The following is a 17,371-nucleotide window of genomic DNA, read 5'->3' as shown; positions in this document are numbered from 1 at the left end:
CAATTTTTTCTTATTTATCAGCCGTATGCAGCCACTTATATGTTTGTTGATTGTTTTTTTATATGGATTTTTTGATATATGTGCAATTTTAAATATATATTTAATAAATAATTTTCTACGACTAATATAAAGTGTATGGTCAAAAAATTTTGAAACAGTGGTGGGATCCCCTTTTTCGGGGAAAAATCGTTTTTGTTAACAAATTAATAGGGGACCCCCCATTATAAATAAATCAAAGCTTTATTGATAATTTATATATAATTCAAACCTTCCCACCCGCAGTGTATATTAAAGGTATAACCTCTGTTAAAGTTGAACTGAACTCTTTAAACTGTATTCAAAAAAGTCAGGCAGAGGGTAATTGGCTAGTCACCAGTATGGTCTGCTTTTTCCCTGCGGGCAATCATCTCTGCCTGTTACTGACTAATCATGTCTTGTTCTGCACTGTTTGTGACGTGAGGGTGGCCACTTGGTAGAAGCAACACTTTGCTTTCTTGTGTCAGAGCCTCAACCAAGCAGCACATTAGTGCAGTAGTAATATCACCAAATCTCACTCCAGATCCTCTGAGACTAGCAGGTAGAGCTAGCAGTACCTTGGATCTCACACGGCAGATTTACAGATATGAGATTGTAGACACCGGAGTACCTAGGCACCCTTACATACTAGGAAGTTCTCTGTTATTCTTTCAGGAGGAATTCCAGGCACAAAAAAAACAAAAACTTCTAGCAAGTGTTTTTAGGAAACACTTCTAGCACCTAGCAAAACTCTACTTTTTGAGTTTAGTTCCAATTTAAGTAATGACCCGCTTCCCAGCTTCCTGATTGGGCGGCAAGCTGGCTTCCCAGCCAATCAGGAATGAGCTAGCCAAACAGCATGGAGCTGGCTTCCTGGCCAATCAGGAAGCTGGCTCCATGCTCACTGAAGTACCGGTATCGGTATTCAATATTGGCAAGTACAAAAAGCTAAATATTGGTACTCGATACCAAAAAAAACGGTATCGGTGCATCCCTAATGCAAGCATATGCAAAACATGCATTCCAACGTGTTAAATTGAAAATATTTTTCAATGCAGTGGTGTGAATTCATTATACCCTTCTACAGCAAAGAAATTGGAAATATAATTGACTTGTACTTTTCAATAGGCAGACAACTTGGCAGTCCCCTAAACACAGCAATGCAAAGGGGTCCCAAGCACACTTTCAAGCTAGCATACCTTTCGCAAATAAACGTTGAAGCCACATCTCTGCGCCAAGGCACCTCTGTAGAATGTGGTTCCTTATTTTTCCCTAAGTGTGCCTCCTGAAATTTAAGCAGTGTGTAGCCCTGCTGGCACCCCTCCATTCGCCAATGAATCAGTTTTTCAATCAACTTCTGTCAAAAGGAGCAGGTTTGAAAATTATCAGCCAGTGACTGCAGCCATTCAGCTCCAGTCACTGTTCGGTTATACTGACAGCAGCACATCCACCACTGTCAGAACACAATAGCTGGGAAAGGAGGGAATGGGGGAATCAGGGTTTTTACTCATTGGGTAAAATGCCGCTATTGCATTGTTTTCATATGAAAGATCTACTGTGCACCCACTGAGGTACCCCAAGATTGTGCCTGCGGGCTGAACGAGAAAACAATGATTAGTGTATAGCCGACTTAAGAGCAAGCTTACCCGAAAGCAGCCCATTTTTCCTTAAAGATTCAGCAACACTTTAGAAGCCCAGACATCACCTGTGCAAGGCAGCTGAAGACTTCCAATGTGTGTCTGTACCAAAAACAAAAAATGTTTTACACACATCGTCTGCATTCCATTGTAGTAGAAAATGATTTGATGAGGTGATTTTACAAAGATGTACATTCCTCTGGTGATGTCTAAAACAAATGAAAATTGCTTTTGTTAAAGCCAAGTGTGCTTAAATAAATGAGTTGCAATGTTAAATATGCATAAGTATGCAAATCAATTGAAGTAAGTCTGTTCATTTTCATTGATGATAAATATAGCAGGTACTTTCATACTGGGTACAGCTGCTTCAAGCCAATACGTTAGCCTGTCAAGCTGCATGCTAATCTTTTCTCCACTTCCATTAGAATAATTGCTATTGACATACACTATCTTGTATTGTGACATATGTATAATAGAACTTTGTTCATCACAAATAGTCCTGTCATACTGCATTGACAAACCTGCACAGCTATACTACAGCCTGAGAAAATGCTGAAATGCAGCACATACGTACTGTGAGACAAGCCTCTCATGAGGAATGTTGGTTGTAAAATCCTCTTCTTGGTGTGGTCATAAATGCCTCTGCCACAGCATTTACACCATTTCAGTTGTTGGTGTGAGAAAGTCCCTTAATCCTTGAATTGGATTCATTGTTGTGTTTTAAAGCCATGATCGGTACTGTGGGACTACATGTGGCCCTCAGACCGCAGGTTGAGGGCAACATACAGTACATGTTGCCCTCCTTAGCCTGAACTCTGAGGGCCACAGGTACTGTATAAGAAAGCAAAACGTTTTTGATAGAGTTTGGAAAATGTAAAACCCATGTAAGTGTATTTTAGCTGCCTATGTATCATTGGGTAAATTTCCCTGCACTCCCTGTCCCAGAGATGCAGTAGGAAGCTAAATGAAATGCCCTAAAGTTAGGGCAATTCCCCCTTCTTAGAGATTTGTCCACAGAACAGGTGTCCCCATTTGAAGATTTCCCTTTTCCTCTTGGTCTGGGTACAACTCTAAAATCTTGGGGAGATAGGTACATATAAAAATTGGCAGGTGGTCTAACCTTTCCTACTTTATCCAAAACTAGAAAATACTAAACATACACTTTAAGCTATATTTGAGCATTATCAAGTAATTAGAAGTCAGTGGTGAATGCTGGGAAATGTTTGTGGTAGAAAACAAACATTCTAAAGCATTATGAATACGTTCAGTGCCAGGAAAAAAATCTGTTCTCGCTTCCTGAATAAGCATTATCATTAATGTCTAACTAAAAAATATTGACAACTTAATGCACTTTACAGAATGTGAATGTAGAAGAAACTACATAGTTTGATATGTTGTGGTGTGCCTACCAGCACACAATCCACCGCAAGCCTCCTCTCAGACTGTTATAGCCATTGGACCACAAGTACCAGCAAGAAGGACTAATAGTGAGCGCTGTAAAGAAAGGACTCTTTCCACACAGTCACTATGACAGATTTGTTGGTTCACTTGTGAGGGCAGCATATGTTGGTAAGCAAAAGTTACATAAATATATTAGCCTAGCTCTGTGGTTCTCAACTGGTGGGTCGTGACCCAAAAGTGTGTCGCGGCATGCATTCCACTGCACTAGGTGAGAGGGTCCTCAGCCTCCCCCATAGTGCAGTGCTGTCTGTTCTGGTGCCGAGCAGCCATTCAAAATATGCTGCCTGGCTCCGAGTGTCATCTTGAGGTGGGGTGGCTGGAGGTATTGGCGTGATAGAGCTCCATCCATATGTGCATTGCTTACAGCTCCCTCGCATGCCCTTTAGAGGTGCCTGGACTGGAGTGACATCACTTTTTGGCTCCCGGCATCTCTACAGGGAGTGCAAGGGAGCTGTACAAGCAATGCACATATGGATGGAGCTCGGTCACAGCACAGCAGCCCACACTGAACCCCTACATTTTTTGGGGAGTATGTATGTGTGTGTGAGAATGTCTCTTGAGTGTGTTAGATTGTGTCTCTGGCTGTATGTGTCTGTCAGTGTTTTAATCGCAAACTACCACTCAAGTGCTGAAGGTGCGCTGCGTTGCAATTCATTTAAATGGCACCCTAAACACACCTCCTGCCCACAGTTTGATCGATTGCACCAGAACATGCGGTACTGCATTGCCATGCGTTCCAGTGTGGTGTGACTTGGGTCGCAACTTAATGACCAAGGACAAATGTGGGCCCTGAGGTTATACAGGTTGCGAACCACTGGCCTAGCTAAAGCCAATACTTATATTTTTTTCTTAGGATAATATGAGCACAGGTCAAGGGTTTTTTTGCCATTTGTGTCCTCAATTCCTTTCCGAGTGAATCTAAATGTAGCACCTGTAATGAATTTAAAGTACATCTGTGATAAAGGCAGAACATCCCGTTAAATCTAATTCTCAGTTATTTTGCAGCCTGATCAAAGTGCTTCTTTTCAGCTGTCATGCATGAATGGGAAAACAGATATTTGAGCCATGATTCCATGCTGTGTAATCTTCCTGACTATCTCTGTGAGAGGCAATAAAAGGCAAATATTGAATAGGATTTGGAATTCGTGGTTTGCATATTTTGAGTGTGCCTTTAATGTGCGCCTGGACAAAATGCATTAGGTCCATGACGTAGACATTACTAGTACTCAGTAATAATGCTGACTCTCTTTTAGGTGCCAGAGGGTAAGGTGGTCGTCCTTAATTTCCGTTTGATTGATTTGGAGAGTGACAATCTCTGCCGATACGACTTTGTGGATGTTTACAGTGGCCATTCTAATGGACAGCGCATCGGACGATTCTGTGGTACTTTTAGACCTGGTGCTCTTGTATCCAGCAGCAATAAGATGTTGGTCCAAATGGTGTCAGATGCCAACACGGCGGGCAATGGTTTCATAGCAATGTTCTCTGCAGCGGAACCCAATGAAAGAGGTACTGGCAATGTATTTACAATATATAGTTTTAAAGGACAAACCCTAAGGTTGTCTGCAACAACATTTACAAAAGAGGCCTACCTATGACATACTATATCACAGCCCAAAAATACCCATGAAGTAATTAATCTGTAGTTTTTTTAAATGTTAATAGAATAAAAGGATAATATCCATAACTGCCTGAAAGGGTGTATAACAGGTATTACTGGTGATACATGGGGAATAAAGGTGGGAAACTGCTACACTATTTATTATTATAATTGAAATACTACCTAATTATTCATTTTTTTAGTTGGACAGTTATCTGTATTCCATTGAACTTTAGCCAGCAAAGGTTTTGCAGTCTACAACCAGATCTTCCCATATGTATTCAGCTTAGTGAGTTGTCTGTGATTACAGGGGATCAGTACTGTGGGGGAAGGCTGGACAAACCTAATGGAACATTTAAAACCCCAAACTGGCCTGACCGAGACTACCCAGCTGGCGTCACATGTGCCTGGAACATTGTTGCTCCAAAACATCAGGTAAGATGGATATATATTTTATGGATTCATTATTTTCTCTTCATATTTCTTTACTTATTTTCCTAAATAGATGATATTTCATCTTCCATTATTTAGTAAATATATTGTAGATAAAAAAATATAAACCACAATTAACGTCTTACGTTCTGGCATAGCCAGTACACCAACACCAGATCTGTAGGGGTAGTAGAACATTTATTTATCAGTCCATCCTTTGTTATATCATATTTTTATTTTATGTCATTTGTGAGTTGTCATTTAATACCAGAGTGACCAATCTGATTGAATCCAATAAAGTACACAGCAAGGTGGCAGTTTTTAGAGCAGACATAGGGCTTGTATCGACTGGGTAGCTCCACTGCAAGGGTTAATTTGAATACATCCTGGAGTTCTTCTTTAAGCCAGTCCTTGTATAACACCGCCTCTACCTGCCATACCTCAATTTTGTAAGCAAACAATACATCAAGCCAGTAACATACAAGGGCTGGACCTGTGTCCCTTCATGGACTCAAAGAAAGAATTTACGGCAAGTACAAAAATCTTATTTTCTTTATCGCTCATTGAGTGGTACAGGAATCTAGTAATTCTGAGAAATTCAGGATGTCCAAAAATGGTTCAAATGAGGGGTGGGCTACAGCCACTGAGAGATCCAACAGATGTGGACATCTTATTACAAAAAGTATCCAAAGGGATCAGCATCTGAGGAAATGATAGACAAAGCAGGGCCAAGCAAATATGAAAAATGGTACAACCCAGTTGGAGAATCAACCTAGTGCTGCTAACCAGGACAGGTAAGTTGCTACCTGAAGAATGATGGACCTTAGTTAGTATTGCAGAGGAGGATCAATCACCCACCATAAAGTAAACAGGCAAAACAATGAACTACCATAACAGCTAAAGAAGAAAGCAATGTTTATTTCGGTTAAACCTTGCATACCTAACTACCAGAACAGCTAAAGAAGACACCAATGCTTATTTGGGTTAAGCCTAGCATACCTAACCCTTGAGTTCAGGGAAAGGAGACTTGGATAGAGGTATGTACAGAAAGGAAAGTAACCGTTCTACAGCCAGAGGCTTAAGTACAAGCCCATAGACACTTCATTTTAAGGAGGTGCATAATAAAAAGGATGTTTCCTAATAGATCAATAAAGAAGTATGCATGGATGTGAGAACCCACTAAGCAAATAATACAAAGAGGTAAAAAAAAACCTTAAGCTAGGAAAAATAGAAGCATAGTAACCCTAAAACATTTTAAAGGAGACAGTGGGGTGAATAACAACACCCGTACAAAAAAGGGGTAGGCAGGGGTGAAGATATACTGTAACATAAATTGGCGTACAAGGACATCAGGCCCAGTAGGATGAGCAGGCGTCCTTCCAACCCACACCTATAGGATTATTAATATAATTATGAATTAAATGATCCTGAGTTGCTGGGAGCAGAAATCCTAGTACTAACACTATTAATATGCACCTAATAGAAAATAGGAAGAGAAAGGAATGTAAGAAGACTTCCTCAGACGTCCACAGCTCTGTCACCTAAGAAGATCTATCCTGCAGTAACCAAGTTCCACGGAAAGCCTCTGGACTTTCACTATAACACTTAGGGGAATTTTGCTGCAGAGTAACAGAGAGTCCTGGGTGCTAACCATACAGGGAAGTACATGCCTTTTTAGTAATGGATACTTTCTTGCAAGAAGGAATGGAGGCACACCCATAAGTAGAACCCTCACTCTTCAAAGTGGGGAACATCAGATGCAAGGATTCAGAAGCCAATACCTTGAATTCAGGAAGAAAAACACACGGCAGTCACAAATAATAGATCCAACACTGTCCAGCATAGGCAATAGGTCACCTGGGGTGATACAGGGAGAGAACTTGCAACCTCCAAACGATGCCCAGCAGAGGTCTGATTATTAGACCGACAACAGATGGATCCTTGTGGATTTGGTAAGCTGTCTGTTCCCTAGGTCCAGACTCAAGAAGTCGGCAAGTGGATACATCCATTAGTAGTATTTTTTTAGGATTTTTATTTTCTTTAAAAAATTATCTGCGATGTACAGTATAGAGTACCTTGATTGAAAAAGAACAAAAAGTAAAAATAGAAAGGCTAGAAAAAAATGTTAGATTTAAATTCAGCAAAGAAAATGCATCCAACCACCCAGGACGCTAGCAAAGATCGCATGACAGTTGGAGACAGGGGCTGGTTTACCCTTTTTGCGTTTGCCAATACCGCAACAACGTGTAGGCAGCAGTATAAACTAAATGTCTAAGAATTACTACATTCTTCTGTCCCTAAATGGACAATACATGAAAGTGTTTGTTTCTGGACCTAGTATATGTACTGGCTTGTCCTAAGGCTGTAGTCCACATATATTGTAAAACAGTAGTGTGCTTTATAGATCAGTTATCCTCTGTTATTTCTAAAGGTAACTTTGTTTAGCACTTCTGAGATGTAAAAGAATGACACCTTTTAGTACAATGTATGTAGGAAAGGACACACAATTAATATGTAAAAATGATTGGTTAAACCCACAGGTGTTTTTTTTTATCACAACTTTTTTCTTTTATACTGGCTTTTCAAAATAACAAGTGCAATAATTTAGATGTTTTGTTAGTGAGCCACTTGTTAAGCTCCCTCAACTCGCGCTGTCTGTCCGGAGTGGCTCTTGGCACCGGCAGTATCTCTGAGAAAACTACCGTGGAGGTCCTTTCCTTCATCCTAGCACCTAGGTCTCTGAACTCCTGTTTAAGGACACTCCAATTTCCTCCTATTTTGTTAAATAGTACATTATTTTATAGACATACAGTCTAAACATCAGAACAAAAAGAGGGACACTTAAGGATCCAGACGTAGGGCCTTAGCTCCAAAAGAAGGTCAGTCCCTCCAAATGAGGGACAGTTGGGAAGTATGAGGGTTCACCTCAGTATTTTACCAAGTATTGAATCCCTTTCTCAACATTCCATATAACAGACTACAGATCTTTGGCTGGAATATAGATCTATACATCTAAAGCAAGAAACTAGAAGAGATGTAAAGAATCCCATAGTATCTGCCAATTAGTTGTTACATCACACATAGTACTGTGCCGCACTACACTGTGTTAACAAAAAGCTCTTTTTGGACCTATTTAGTGGAATGGGACTGATAGGACGGACCGTTGCACTTTTGCACATACAGTAGGATTTGTCATTTTTTGAAATGGTCCATTATAATCAAATACATCTCTTTTATTAAAGGTTATAGAATTAAAATTTGAGAAGTTTGATGTGGAAAGGGATAATTACTGCCGATACGATTATGTTGCAATATTCAATGGAGGAGAAATAAATGATGCTAAAAGGATTGGGAAGTTCTGTGGGGACAGTCCACCTGCGTGAGTACTCGTACATATGTATGTATGTACATTTATTTATATGTACTGTAGAAGTGTTTGTATGCCTTATAATCTCATGTGTATACTAAAAGGAAAGGCTCCTATAAATATATCATTTATACAGCTGTTGCTTCTGATGATTTGCTATTAAAATGTAAAGTGTAACTCCATATTTGTCACTAACTCAGTACTATAATGGTCCAGTCACACCATATCCAGTGCGATCCAGTGCGGTTCGAGCTCAGAACGCACTGGATCATATAGATCAAGCCGAGCACTGTTCTGGGGCGGGAGGGGGTGTGTCAGTGCCATTCATGTAAATGACACGGCAGATATGCTCCCCGCCAGCAGTGCAATCGCCCACACCCGGAAGCGAGGTACAGGAATGCCCTCTGTTCCAGTAAAGTGCGGTCGGAAAAAATAGTGCATGCAGCATTCCTGTACGTCATACCCGGTGTGAGCAATCGCACTGCGGGCGGGGTGTGTATCTGCGGTGCCATTGACATGAATGCCACTGACACGCCCCCTCCCGCCCCAGATTGCTGCCCGGCTTGATCTATGTGATCCAGTGCATTACGGGCTTAAACCGTACCACAACGCATTGGATATGTTGTGACTGGGACCCTTAATCTGGCTCTTGGATTCTCCCTAGCTAAAATTTGCTTGATGCCATGGTTAGGGTTTTATATTTTGAATATTTACAGTACATATACACAGCATTACACTATTTCTGCATATCCCACCTGGCAACAAGCTGTTAAGGTTTTATTATATAATTAAGTTAATGAAAACTATATTTGTCAAGTTAATTATTTTGTTGTCCTGACTTAGAGTATCAACATAACCATATGTTTTTATACCTTGTAGTTTTTTTTTCAAGTTCAAAGTTTTGACTTTTTTTAATGGCCAAAATAAACCTGTCAGTTAATAAAAATGTGACATTATGTGACAGCCGAATGGTATGAAAAAAGAAATAGTGATGTACTGTTTTGAAAGAGCTACATATCTGAATCTGTTTATTTTATAGCCTATGTCCTTTTTTTTTAAAGAATCTCTACCTTCAATAAGGTGTTTTTTATTGTCATTATTTTATTGCAAACCTAGGGCTATGGTACTGTTACAGAAACACCAATTTCTGTATAGCGTGATCATCACCAGATGTGTGAATACTTGGTTTGGTTTTCTGCTGATTCAATTCTAGGGTACTAGTGTTATATCCACTTCTTTAGCTTCACTCTCAGTAATCGGAGGCCACCCATCACGGTGGTAACCTAATAGTAGGGCTCTGAAGGTGGGAAGAGGCAGGCAGAGTGACCAGAGGAATGATAACAGATTGCTTTAAAATTGGGCTTATTAGTGCTCTGCATAAAATCTGACAAGACATTCAAACATCTGGAGGTGGCTTCTCTACATAGAAAGTGTCAGTTTGTTGTACATCACTGGCTGCACTTTCATCTTCACCTTGAGTTATCCCGATAATCTCTGTTTGCATATAAAACATACTGATGCTTTTTTGTAAAAGTTTTTTTGGGGGGAGGGGGGGGGGGGTTTGTTCATTTTATTTTTTTTTCATTGAAGGACATACAGCCAAACAACTTGTAATGTAAATATCTCTTACTATCATAATAGCTAGTTTGCTATTGGATATTGCAAATTGAAATAGCCAATAGGAATCTAGCAATGCATTCCTATGGCCAAAAATTATTATTATTTTTTTTCTATTCTGACACGGCTCTTATGTATATATATGTATATAAATAATGATTCGTAAGAAAAGCAAAGTCATGACTGAAATATTTGGAAATATTCTGTGCTGTGAGGGGCCTCTCATGATCTAAATCTGATGATTTTACCCTAGCCAAAATACTTCCTAAATCATTGGAAATAATCTGTGTTTGAAAAGAATGCAGCTCATGTTCACCAGAGCATGTGGAAATGTTATTTTATGGAATGACTTTCACAAATGGGATTCAGGGAAGAGAAGTATGGATATACACCCAATAAATACAGGCTGCATGTTACTTTCATACAGACACAGGACAGTGGTTTCAGTACGAGCTTTACCAATATGCTTACACACAAGTCATACTATTTTCTATTACACAAGTTCAATTGGTGGGGTACTGTCAGCTAAGTCTTGTTCTTAAATGGTATTCCAAGAGCAAGACTTAAATATACAGTATGCACATAATATCTAGTAGTGAACGCTATGGTTTATTATCATAGACAAAAATGACATGATGGTTGTGGAGCATGCTTGCCTTCCCAAGAAGAAAGGTCAGCACTAGCTTTTGACTTCGTGCCTGCCTCTAATTTAAAATCCATACATTTTCCTATGAGTTAGCAATATGCGGATCATTCCTGACCTATGCAGCTCATTCAGTGTGTGATGTGAACAGATCTGAATAGCAGGAGATCAAACTACACAGTCTGTTCCTAGCTGTTGACAGCATACCAGTAAAAATGTTATTCCAGTTAAATATATAGTATGTACATAATATCTACATACATAATATTCTGTGTGTACTAATTGGGTACACATGGAAATTCGAACCATGCATGCCGTTGTTGGCACCCGTCCACCTGGCATCCCTCGATCAGCTGATTGAAGGAGTCGGTTGGAAAATTCTCAGCCGAACGAAGCTAGCAGCCAATGAGCTGCTACCTCTGTTCTGGTATTCTGACCAGTTTTAACCCTTCCATACGCTACACGGAACTAAAAAGAGAGGTTTTTGGCTATACATACACTATAATGTGATTCAGAAACAGTGAAATTAAGTTCTTGTTATTACATACAATGCATGCTATTATGGTATATTGCTTTTTCTAATTGTGTTTCTCTTTTTTCCTTCTTTCAGGCCTATTGTGTCTGAGAAAAATGAACTCCTAATTCAATTTTTATCTGACTTAAGTTTGACTGCCGATGGGTTTATTGGTCATTACAAATTCAGGCCTAAAAAGTTACCCTCAACTACATCTGCTCCAGTTACAACACCTGTTCCTACCACTACAGGTAAGGATCCTTGTATTCAATACAAGAACTAGAGTAGGTGCTGTCTAAAGCCAGACATACACAAATTTTGTTTTTTGGTGTATAAAAAAAGCTTGATACCCCTAAATGGATGGGGTAATCCTCTCCACCAGACTATTGTATTCTGACAGTGGTGGGTATGCCACTGTCAGAAAGCCAATCAGCTGTAAGCAGCTGATTGGCGGCTGTCAATGTTTGGCTGAGAATTTTTGCACCGCCTCCTTCAACAAAAGTCGATTTAAAAAGGACCCGGCTGACATTTGAGCAGTGTATGACCAGCTTAACGCCATCCTAAATGGTCACACTGCAGTGCTTACCTTGCTTACCTGTGTATAATGCATTCCTTTGATAATGACTAAGATGCTAATCTCCAAATACAAAAATCTGCAAATTACAGATAAGAAAACGGCATTTTAATGGAACAGTGCTGATGTTTATCCAAACGAGTCCTTTGAAGTCTGAGACTGCTTATTTTCACCGTCAGTGAGGCTCTCAGAAATTACAGTGTGATTGCTCATGATGGTAATAGATACCACTCAGCAAAGCTTAATAAGCATAATGGGAAAACGTCCTAATGATATCACATCTGTCAGAACAGGCAGAATTGGTACCGTTCTGATTAGACTCCTTACAGATTGAATGACATCAAGGATATTGCTGCACATTCATATTTCTCACATTTGTCTTGTAGTAATTTCTTCATGTTTAGAGAAAACTTGTCTCATAGATATAATTTTATGTTTTTGAGAAAACTTGTCTCATAGATATAATTTTATGTTTTTGAGAAAACCTGTCTCATAGATATCATTTTATGTTTTGAGAAAATTCATCTGGTAGATATCATTTTATGTTTTGACTGCACATAAGAAGACTATGGAGACACACGTTACAGTTAGAACTTTTTCAATCATACATAATGAAGACAACTATTACACACACTCACTGCACAGCACAGCCAGGAGGGATCAAGACACACTAGCCCAATACTTGGAAGCCATGGGAGTCCCATCAATCTTTTTTTCTGCATTTATAGATTGTCACATAACTGCACCAGAATCATAAGGACTTTAAGACCATGTGACTTGGCATATAGGTGCCCTGCATACATATAATTTTTTATAGATTGTAAGCTCTCATGAGCAAAGCCCTCCCAACCATCTCATCTTGAATTGTATTTTAACACTGTGCACATAAATAAGATACATTTTTGTTAATACTTAAGGTACTTGAACGCATTTTTAAGATTTAACTGCTGAGTTTAGTGACAATTTAACTATCTTGTGAGTTACTGAGCTGAATTTGGGCACGTGTCAAAAGGCTTTTGTTCACTTCACTGCTTTTTTTTTTCCATAAAAGCTAATGGGAATGCAAAAACAGGTGAATCAGATTAAATGCAGGTCAACTACACCAGCAATGAATTCTAGATTATCTCACAAGCGTCTCAAACTGATGTTAAAATAATGCTGCATTTCCCCAGTGAAGCCCATCGACATAGATCCTTAAATATCAAACTAGGCTGGTATACACATGCATGTTACAGGTCATTGACTCGCTAAGTAGCGATTAAAGTATAAGGATGAAATTCCTGGAGTAAGCACCTTCAAAGTCAAGTCAGCAGTAGCAGTTCCCATTTTCCCTTCCTGGAAAAGGACACCAAGTTTATTTTAATGTGAAAATATATTTAGTATGTTCAGTAAGTCCACATGTAAGTGTCCTGTATATACAATATTGAAGAAGTATGAATGTGTGTAACAAATACATTGATTGTTATTATGTATTTGTGATTTTGCAATTGTATACATGGAAGCCTTCTCCCAGTGGAAAGGCATGGGGGGATCTGTGGAATTTTAGTATGTCCACAGATCTATGTTAGGTGTCTCTGCATGGGTATTTTATAAACCAGAAGACAGTTATGGCTGCTAGGGCAATAGGAGATCTGCTGGTTTGTATATGTGGTGGCTCTTTGTAAAGTCCCAATATACTTTGACATAGATTTTTGGCAGATACGCAGACTGCTTTGCTCCCTTTTGTGTGCTGAGAGAAAGAAGCTTATTTAGCAGCTTCTGACTTGTTGACTTGGGGTGACCGACTGCGCATGCTCAGGGTGTGGTCGGAACAAAGACGAGTGATGGAGGCATAATATTAGGACCCCTAGAGAAAGAAAGTAGTAGGTTATTTGTGATGGTGCATCTGGCCTAATCATTGGGGTGTCAGCCACAGGGGTGCCGGCTTAAGGTCAAGGTGGTCGACAAGAGTGTCCGGAGTGAGACTTTTAGCAGGGTTGACAGAAGAAGCTGGTACTGAGCCTGACTATTCTCTAATGAGGTGGCCTAAGTGGAAGAATTTTCTTTTGGATAGCGGCGCCAAGCATTTGGACTAGTGAGTGAACCCTTCATTGGTAGATATCAGACTACTAGGGGGATTTGCAATGTACTCTCTTTGGGGATGTTTTTCCATTTCCCTTGCTATATCAAAAGTTAGGTATAGAGTACATTTCTGGTGGAGTGGAAGCGTTCTATGTGCCAGAACCATCATTACAAATATACTGTATACACTTTACTGGTGAACAATGTTTTCTGGTAAGTCTGAGATCAGAGCTATGTGTGGTTTATTTTTCAGCAAAAAGGATTTATGGTTCTCCTCTTAAGATTATAGCACAGTACACCAAGGATGCAAGCCATCTGATTGAAGGAACATAAGATGCTGTCATAAACTTCATTACAATGCCCAAGAAATTGGGCCCCTCTTTTTTATATATATAGAGTTACAGAGGTACTCTTGAAAATAGATTTTAATTTACAAATTTACATTATGGTGGCAAATTAATGAAGGGGCTACAATCCCAATGCTTTTGGTCCATTATTAGATGCTGTATCTATAACACATTTGACAATTTATCCCTACAGTTGAAATTACATTTCTTTTTTCGGGAGGAGGTTGAAGCTGATCTCCAGGAAGATATAACAGACATAAATTAATGCAGCTCTGTAATCATTAATACATCATGAAATGTATGTTTTTAAATGTAAATAGTGCAAGTCCCGGGGAAGGGAGTGGGGGTGGGAAGGAGCACAATCATGTGCACTGCAATACCAGGAGCATGCTGTTAGGAAGAGATAGCAGAGTGACAGAAAGATCAGCTTATCAGTGTGCTGCTTTCATTTTACTGTCTAGTCAGATGGTAGGGATTGGGTTGTGGAAGAAACATGTAAGTAAAAGTGAAACTGCAGCAGAGATAGATCAAGTCCCCTCCCCTACCGGGCAGGACATAATTCTCAGAACTGGATGGACAGAGATAGAAATCATTTTGTTCTCATACATGTATTCAGCTTTTTTCCTGGAGTTTAACTTTTCTTGATGCACACATTAATCATATGTGACCTTTCCTGTAAGTATACAAGCCATGCTTCTAGCTTTGTGAACAGTAATACAATGTCTTGCATTCCTTCCCCAAGCTTGAAGGCTAACTAGCAATCTCAGGCTGCAATACAACAAGGGCTTATGCTATTTTTATATTTCATGTTTTCTTTAGAGGTTTGAAATGACACTAGAAATATTATGTTTCGTACTATAAATAAATCTGGTTAGATGGAGGAATTACAGGGCGGCAGTGCTTCAGGATTGTCCCTGTTATTCACACATTCCATTGTGGCCGGCAGATTGGATACAGACACTGCTCACATGTTGTCCTGCATAGGTCAATACTTACATCTATTGTACACTTTTACCACATATTCCTTCCCCTGTGTTTAAAGTATGTAGAGATATTTTTACCGCCAGCACACTTTGAGTTTGCACACATTATTATCTGACATTCACCAAAAGGGCTGTGACACTTGGCTCCAGGCTTATCTTATTTTCTGACATCTGGCATTTGCAGTATTGCTGGCGTCATTCCGATTTTTCATCCCAAGATTTCCTGTTTGTGGGCAGATACACACATTATAAGTATATACACATTTCCTAGTATAATTTATGTTCTTATTTCTATGTGACAGTGTTCTTTCTCTATATTGTATTAGATTATAACTTCAGTGGCACATGTGTGGTTTTTACCTACAGTTATTTTAACCCTTTATTTACATTATACCCAGGTGACTTTCCCCTGGGCCATCCAAATAATGAGGCAGCCTGAGGCGGTTGCCCCAGGTGGCATCTCATTGGGGAGCTGCCAAGGGGGAAGGCGACAAATGGGTGGCCCTAGGATCCCAGGTTGCTTAAAGATCTTAGCAACCTGTGCTGCTCTGTTCGGTGTGGCTTACTGACATCACCAGTTGCCAGGAGCTGAGTGGGAACACCCTGGCTTGCATCCCGCCTAGCTCCTGGCAAGCAGTGATGTCAGTGAGCTGGTAAGGACACTGGACAGAGCCACTGTCATCATCATCACCGCAGGCGGCCATTAACCCAGGAATAGCCCTGCCTGCAGCTTCATGTTCTTATGAATAATCTCTTGATCCATGTGCATGGTTGGAAATTTTTGTCTCCAAAGTTGCAAAGTTGGAGAGAACCCTAATACAAAATGTAAATCAGGGCCCCTCATATCTCACACAACAATCTTTATTCATCAGAATCTGACCTTGGATTGCTAATGAACAGGGAAAAAAAAGAGAATAAAGGAAAATAGAGTTCTACCTTTCACAGTATAGATAGTAACAAATAAGGGGAAATAGACAAAAGCCCATCTACAAATGTTGTAGGTTTGGCTTAGTCGAGTATGTATTTTATATGCCGTTTGTTCATGTGATATCAGTCTTAATTGTGAAAGTGACTTTCTCTGCTAAATATATTTTTTCAGTACCCCCTAACTTCTCTAAAGCTGTTTTGCCCAATATATCTTTGTATTCATATTTTTCTTCCTCATTGATGTCCATTTTTTATTGCATCAGATGTATCTGAAATTAGATTTCCTCATTTCTATTAAAAGAGGTATACACTCCAGAGAGAAAGACGAATAATCTTCCCCTATACAAACCCTTTTTAAGACTTCATGTTGAATACGCAGTACATTTTTTGGCACTAGCTTACAAAAAGGATGTTGCAAAACTGGAGAGAGTGCAGAGAAGGGTAACTAAATTGATAAGAATCATGGAGGAGCTCAGTTATGAAGAAAGAGTAACTGAACTGAATTTATCCTTCCTTGAAAAGAGGCGATTAAAGGGAATATAATCACCATGTATAAATACACAAATCCATATAGTAAACTCACTTTAAGATCATTGAAATCTACAATTGGCATTCTTTCCTTCTGGAGAGAAAGAAGTTTAACCTCCGCATGCAGAAATTGTTCTTAAGCCCTCGTTCACATCCTGAACGTTTTGTAGCGCGTTCTACGCTTGACGAACGCTCTACAAAACGATCAAAAATATAAATCCCATTGTAGTCAATGGTCTCATTCCCACCTTGGCGTATTTCCGCCCGTCCCTAACGCGCTACAAAACGGCCCACGCCTGAAAAGGTACATGTACTACTTTGGGCCGTTTTGTTGCGCGTTTCCATTGGGATACAGCCAAGTAGCCTTCGGAAACGCGCGACGGTCGCGCAACTTTTTTTACCGTGAATCGCGGTTAAAAAACGCGCGACAGACGTGCATATGCATTACGCCAAGGTGTGAACGAGACCTTATTGTAATAGTATTGAAAATGTGTAAAGGTCATTCAGAGCAACCGGTTCTAGCTGACTCAGTAAATTACTTTTAAAAGGGCTGGAGCTGATTTTTAGTACACAAAATATAAATGGCTTTGTAAGAAATATTGCACAATACTGTATATAGATATATATATATATATATTAGAGATGCACCGATACCGATACTCACC

At 39.6% G+C, this 17,371-nt stretch overlaps 1 protein-coding gene across 1 annotated transcript in view; it reads left to right on the top strand.

Annotated features, from left to right (window-relative positions):
- PCOLCE2 (procollagen C-endopeptidase enhancer 2) overlaps positions 1-17,371 on the top strand; it is a 51,750-nt gene that overhangs the window by 21,957 nt on the left and 12,422 nt on the right. Inside the window, exons 3-6 of the mRNA XM_018555622.1 lie at positions 4,367-4,622; positions 5,024-5,148; positions 8,388-8,524; positions 11,383-11,537. Coding sequence (XP_018411124.1) covers positions 4,367-4,622; positions 5,024-5,148; positions 8,388-8,524; positions 11,383-11,537 — 673 coding nt within the window. The remainder of the gene's footprint in view (positions 1-4,366; positions 4,623-5,023; positions 5,149-8,387; positions 8,525-11,382; positions 11,538-17,371) is intronic.

The sequence above is a fragment of the Nanorana parkeri genome, unplaced genomic scaffold, assembly GCF_000935625.1.
Source record: "Nanorana parkeri isolate BGI_ZX_2015 unplaced genomic scaffold, ASM93562v1 scaffold205, whole genome shotgun sequence".
In the NCBI taxonomy this organism is placed as follows: Eukaryota; Metazoa; Chordata; class Amphibia; order Anura; family Dicroglossidae; genus Nanorana; species Nanorana parkeri.
Note: the sequence above shows the minus strand (reverse complement) of the source record. Positions and strands in the feature narration are given on the sequence as shown.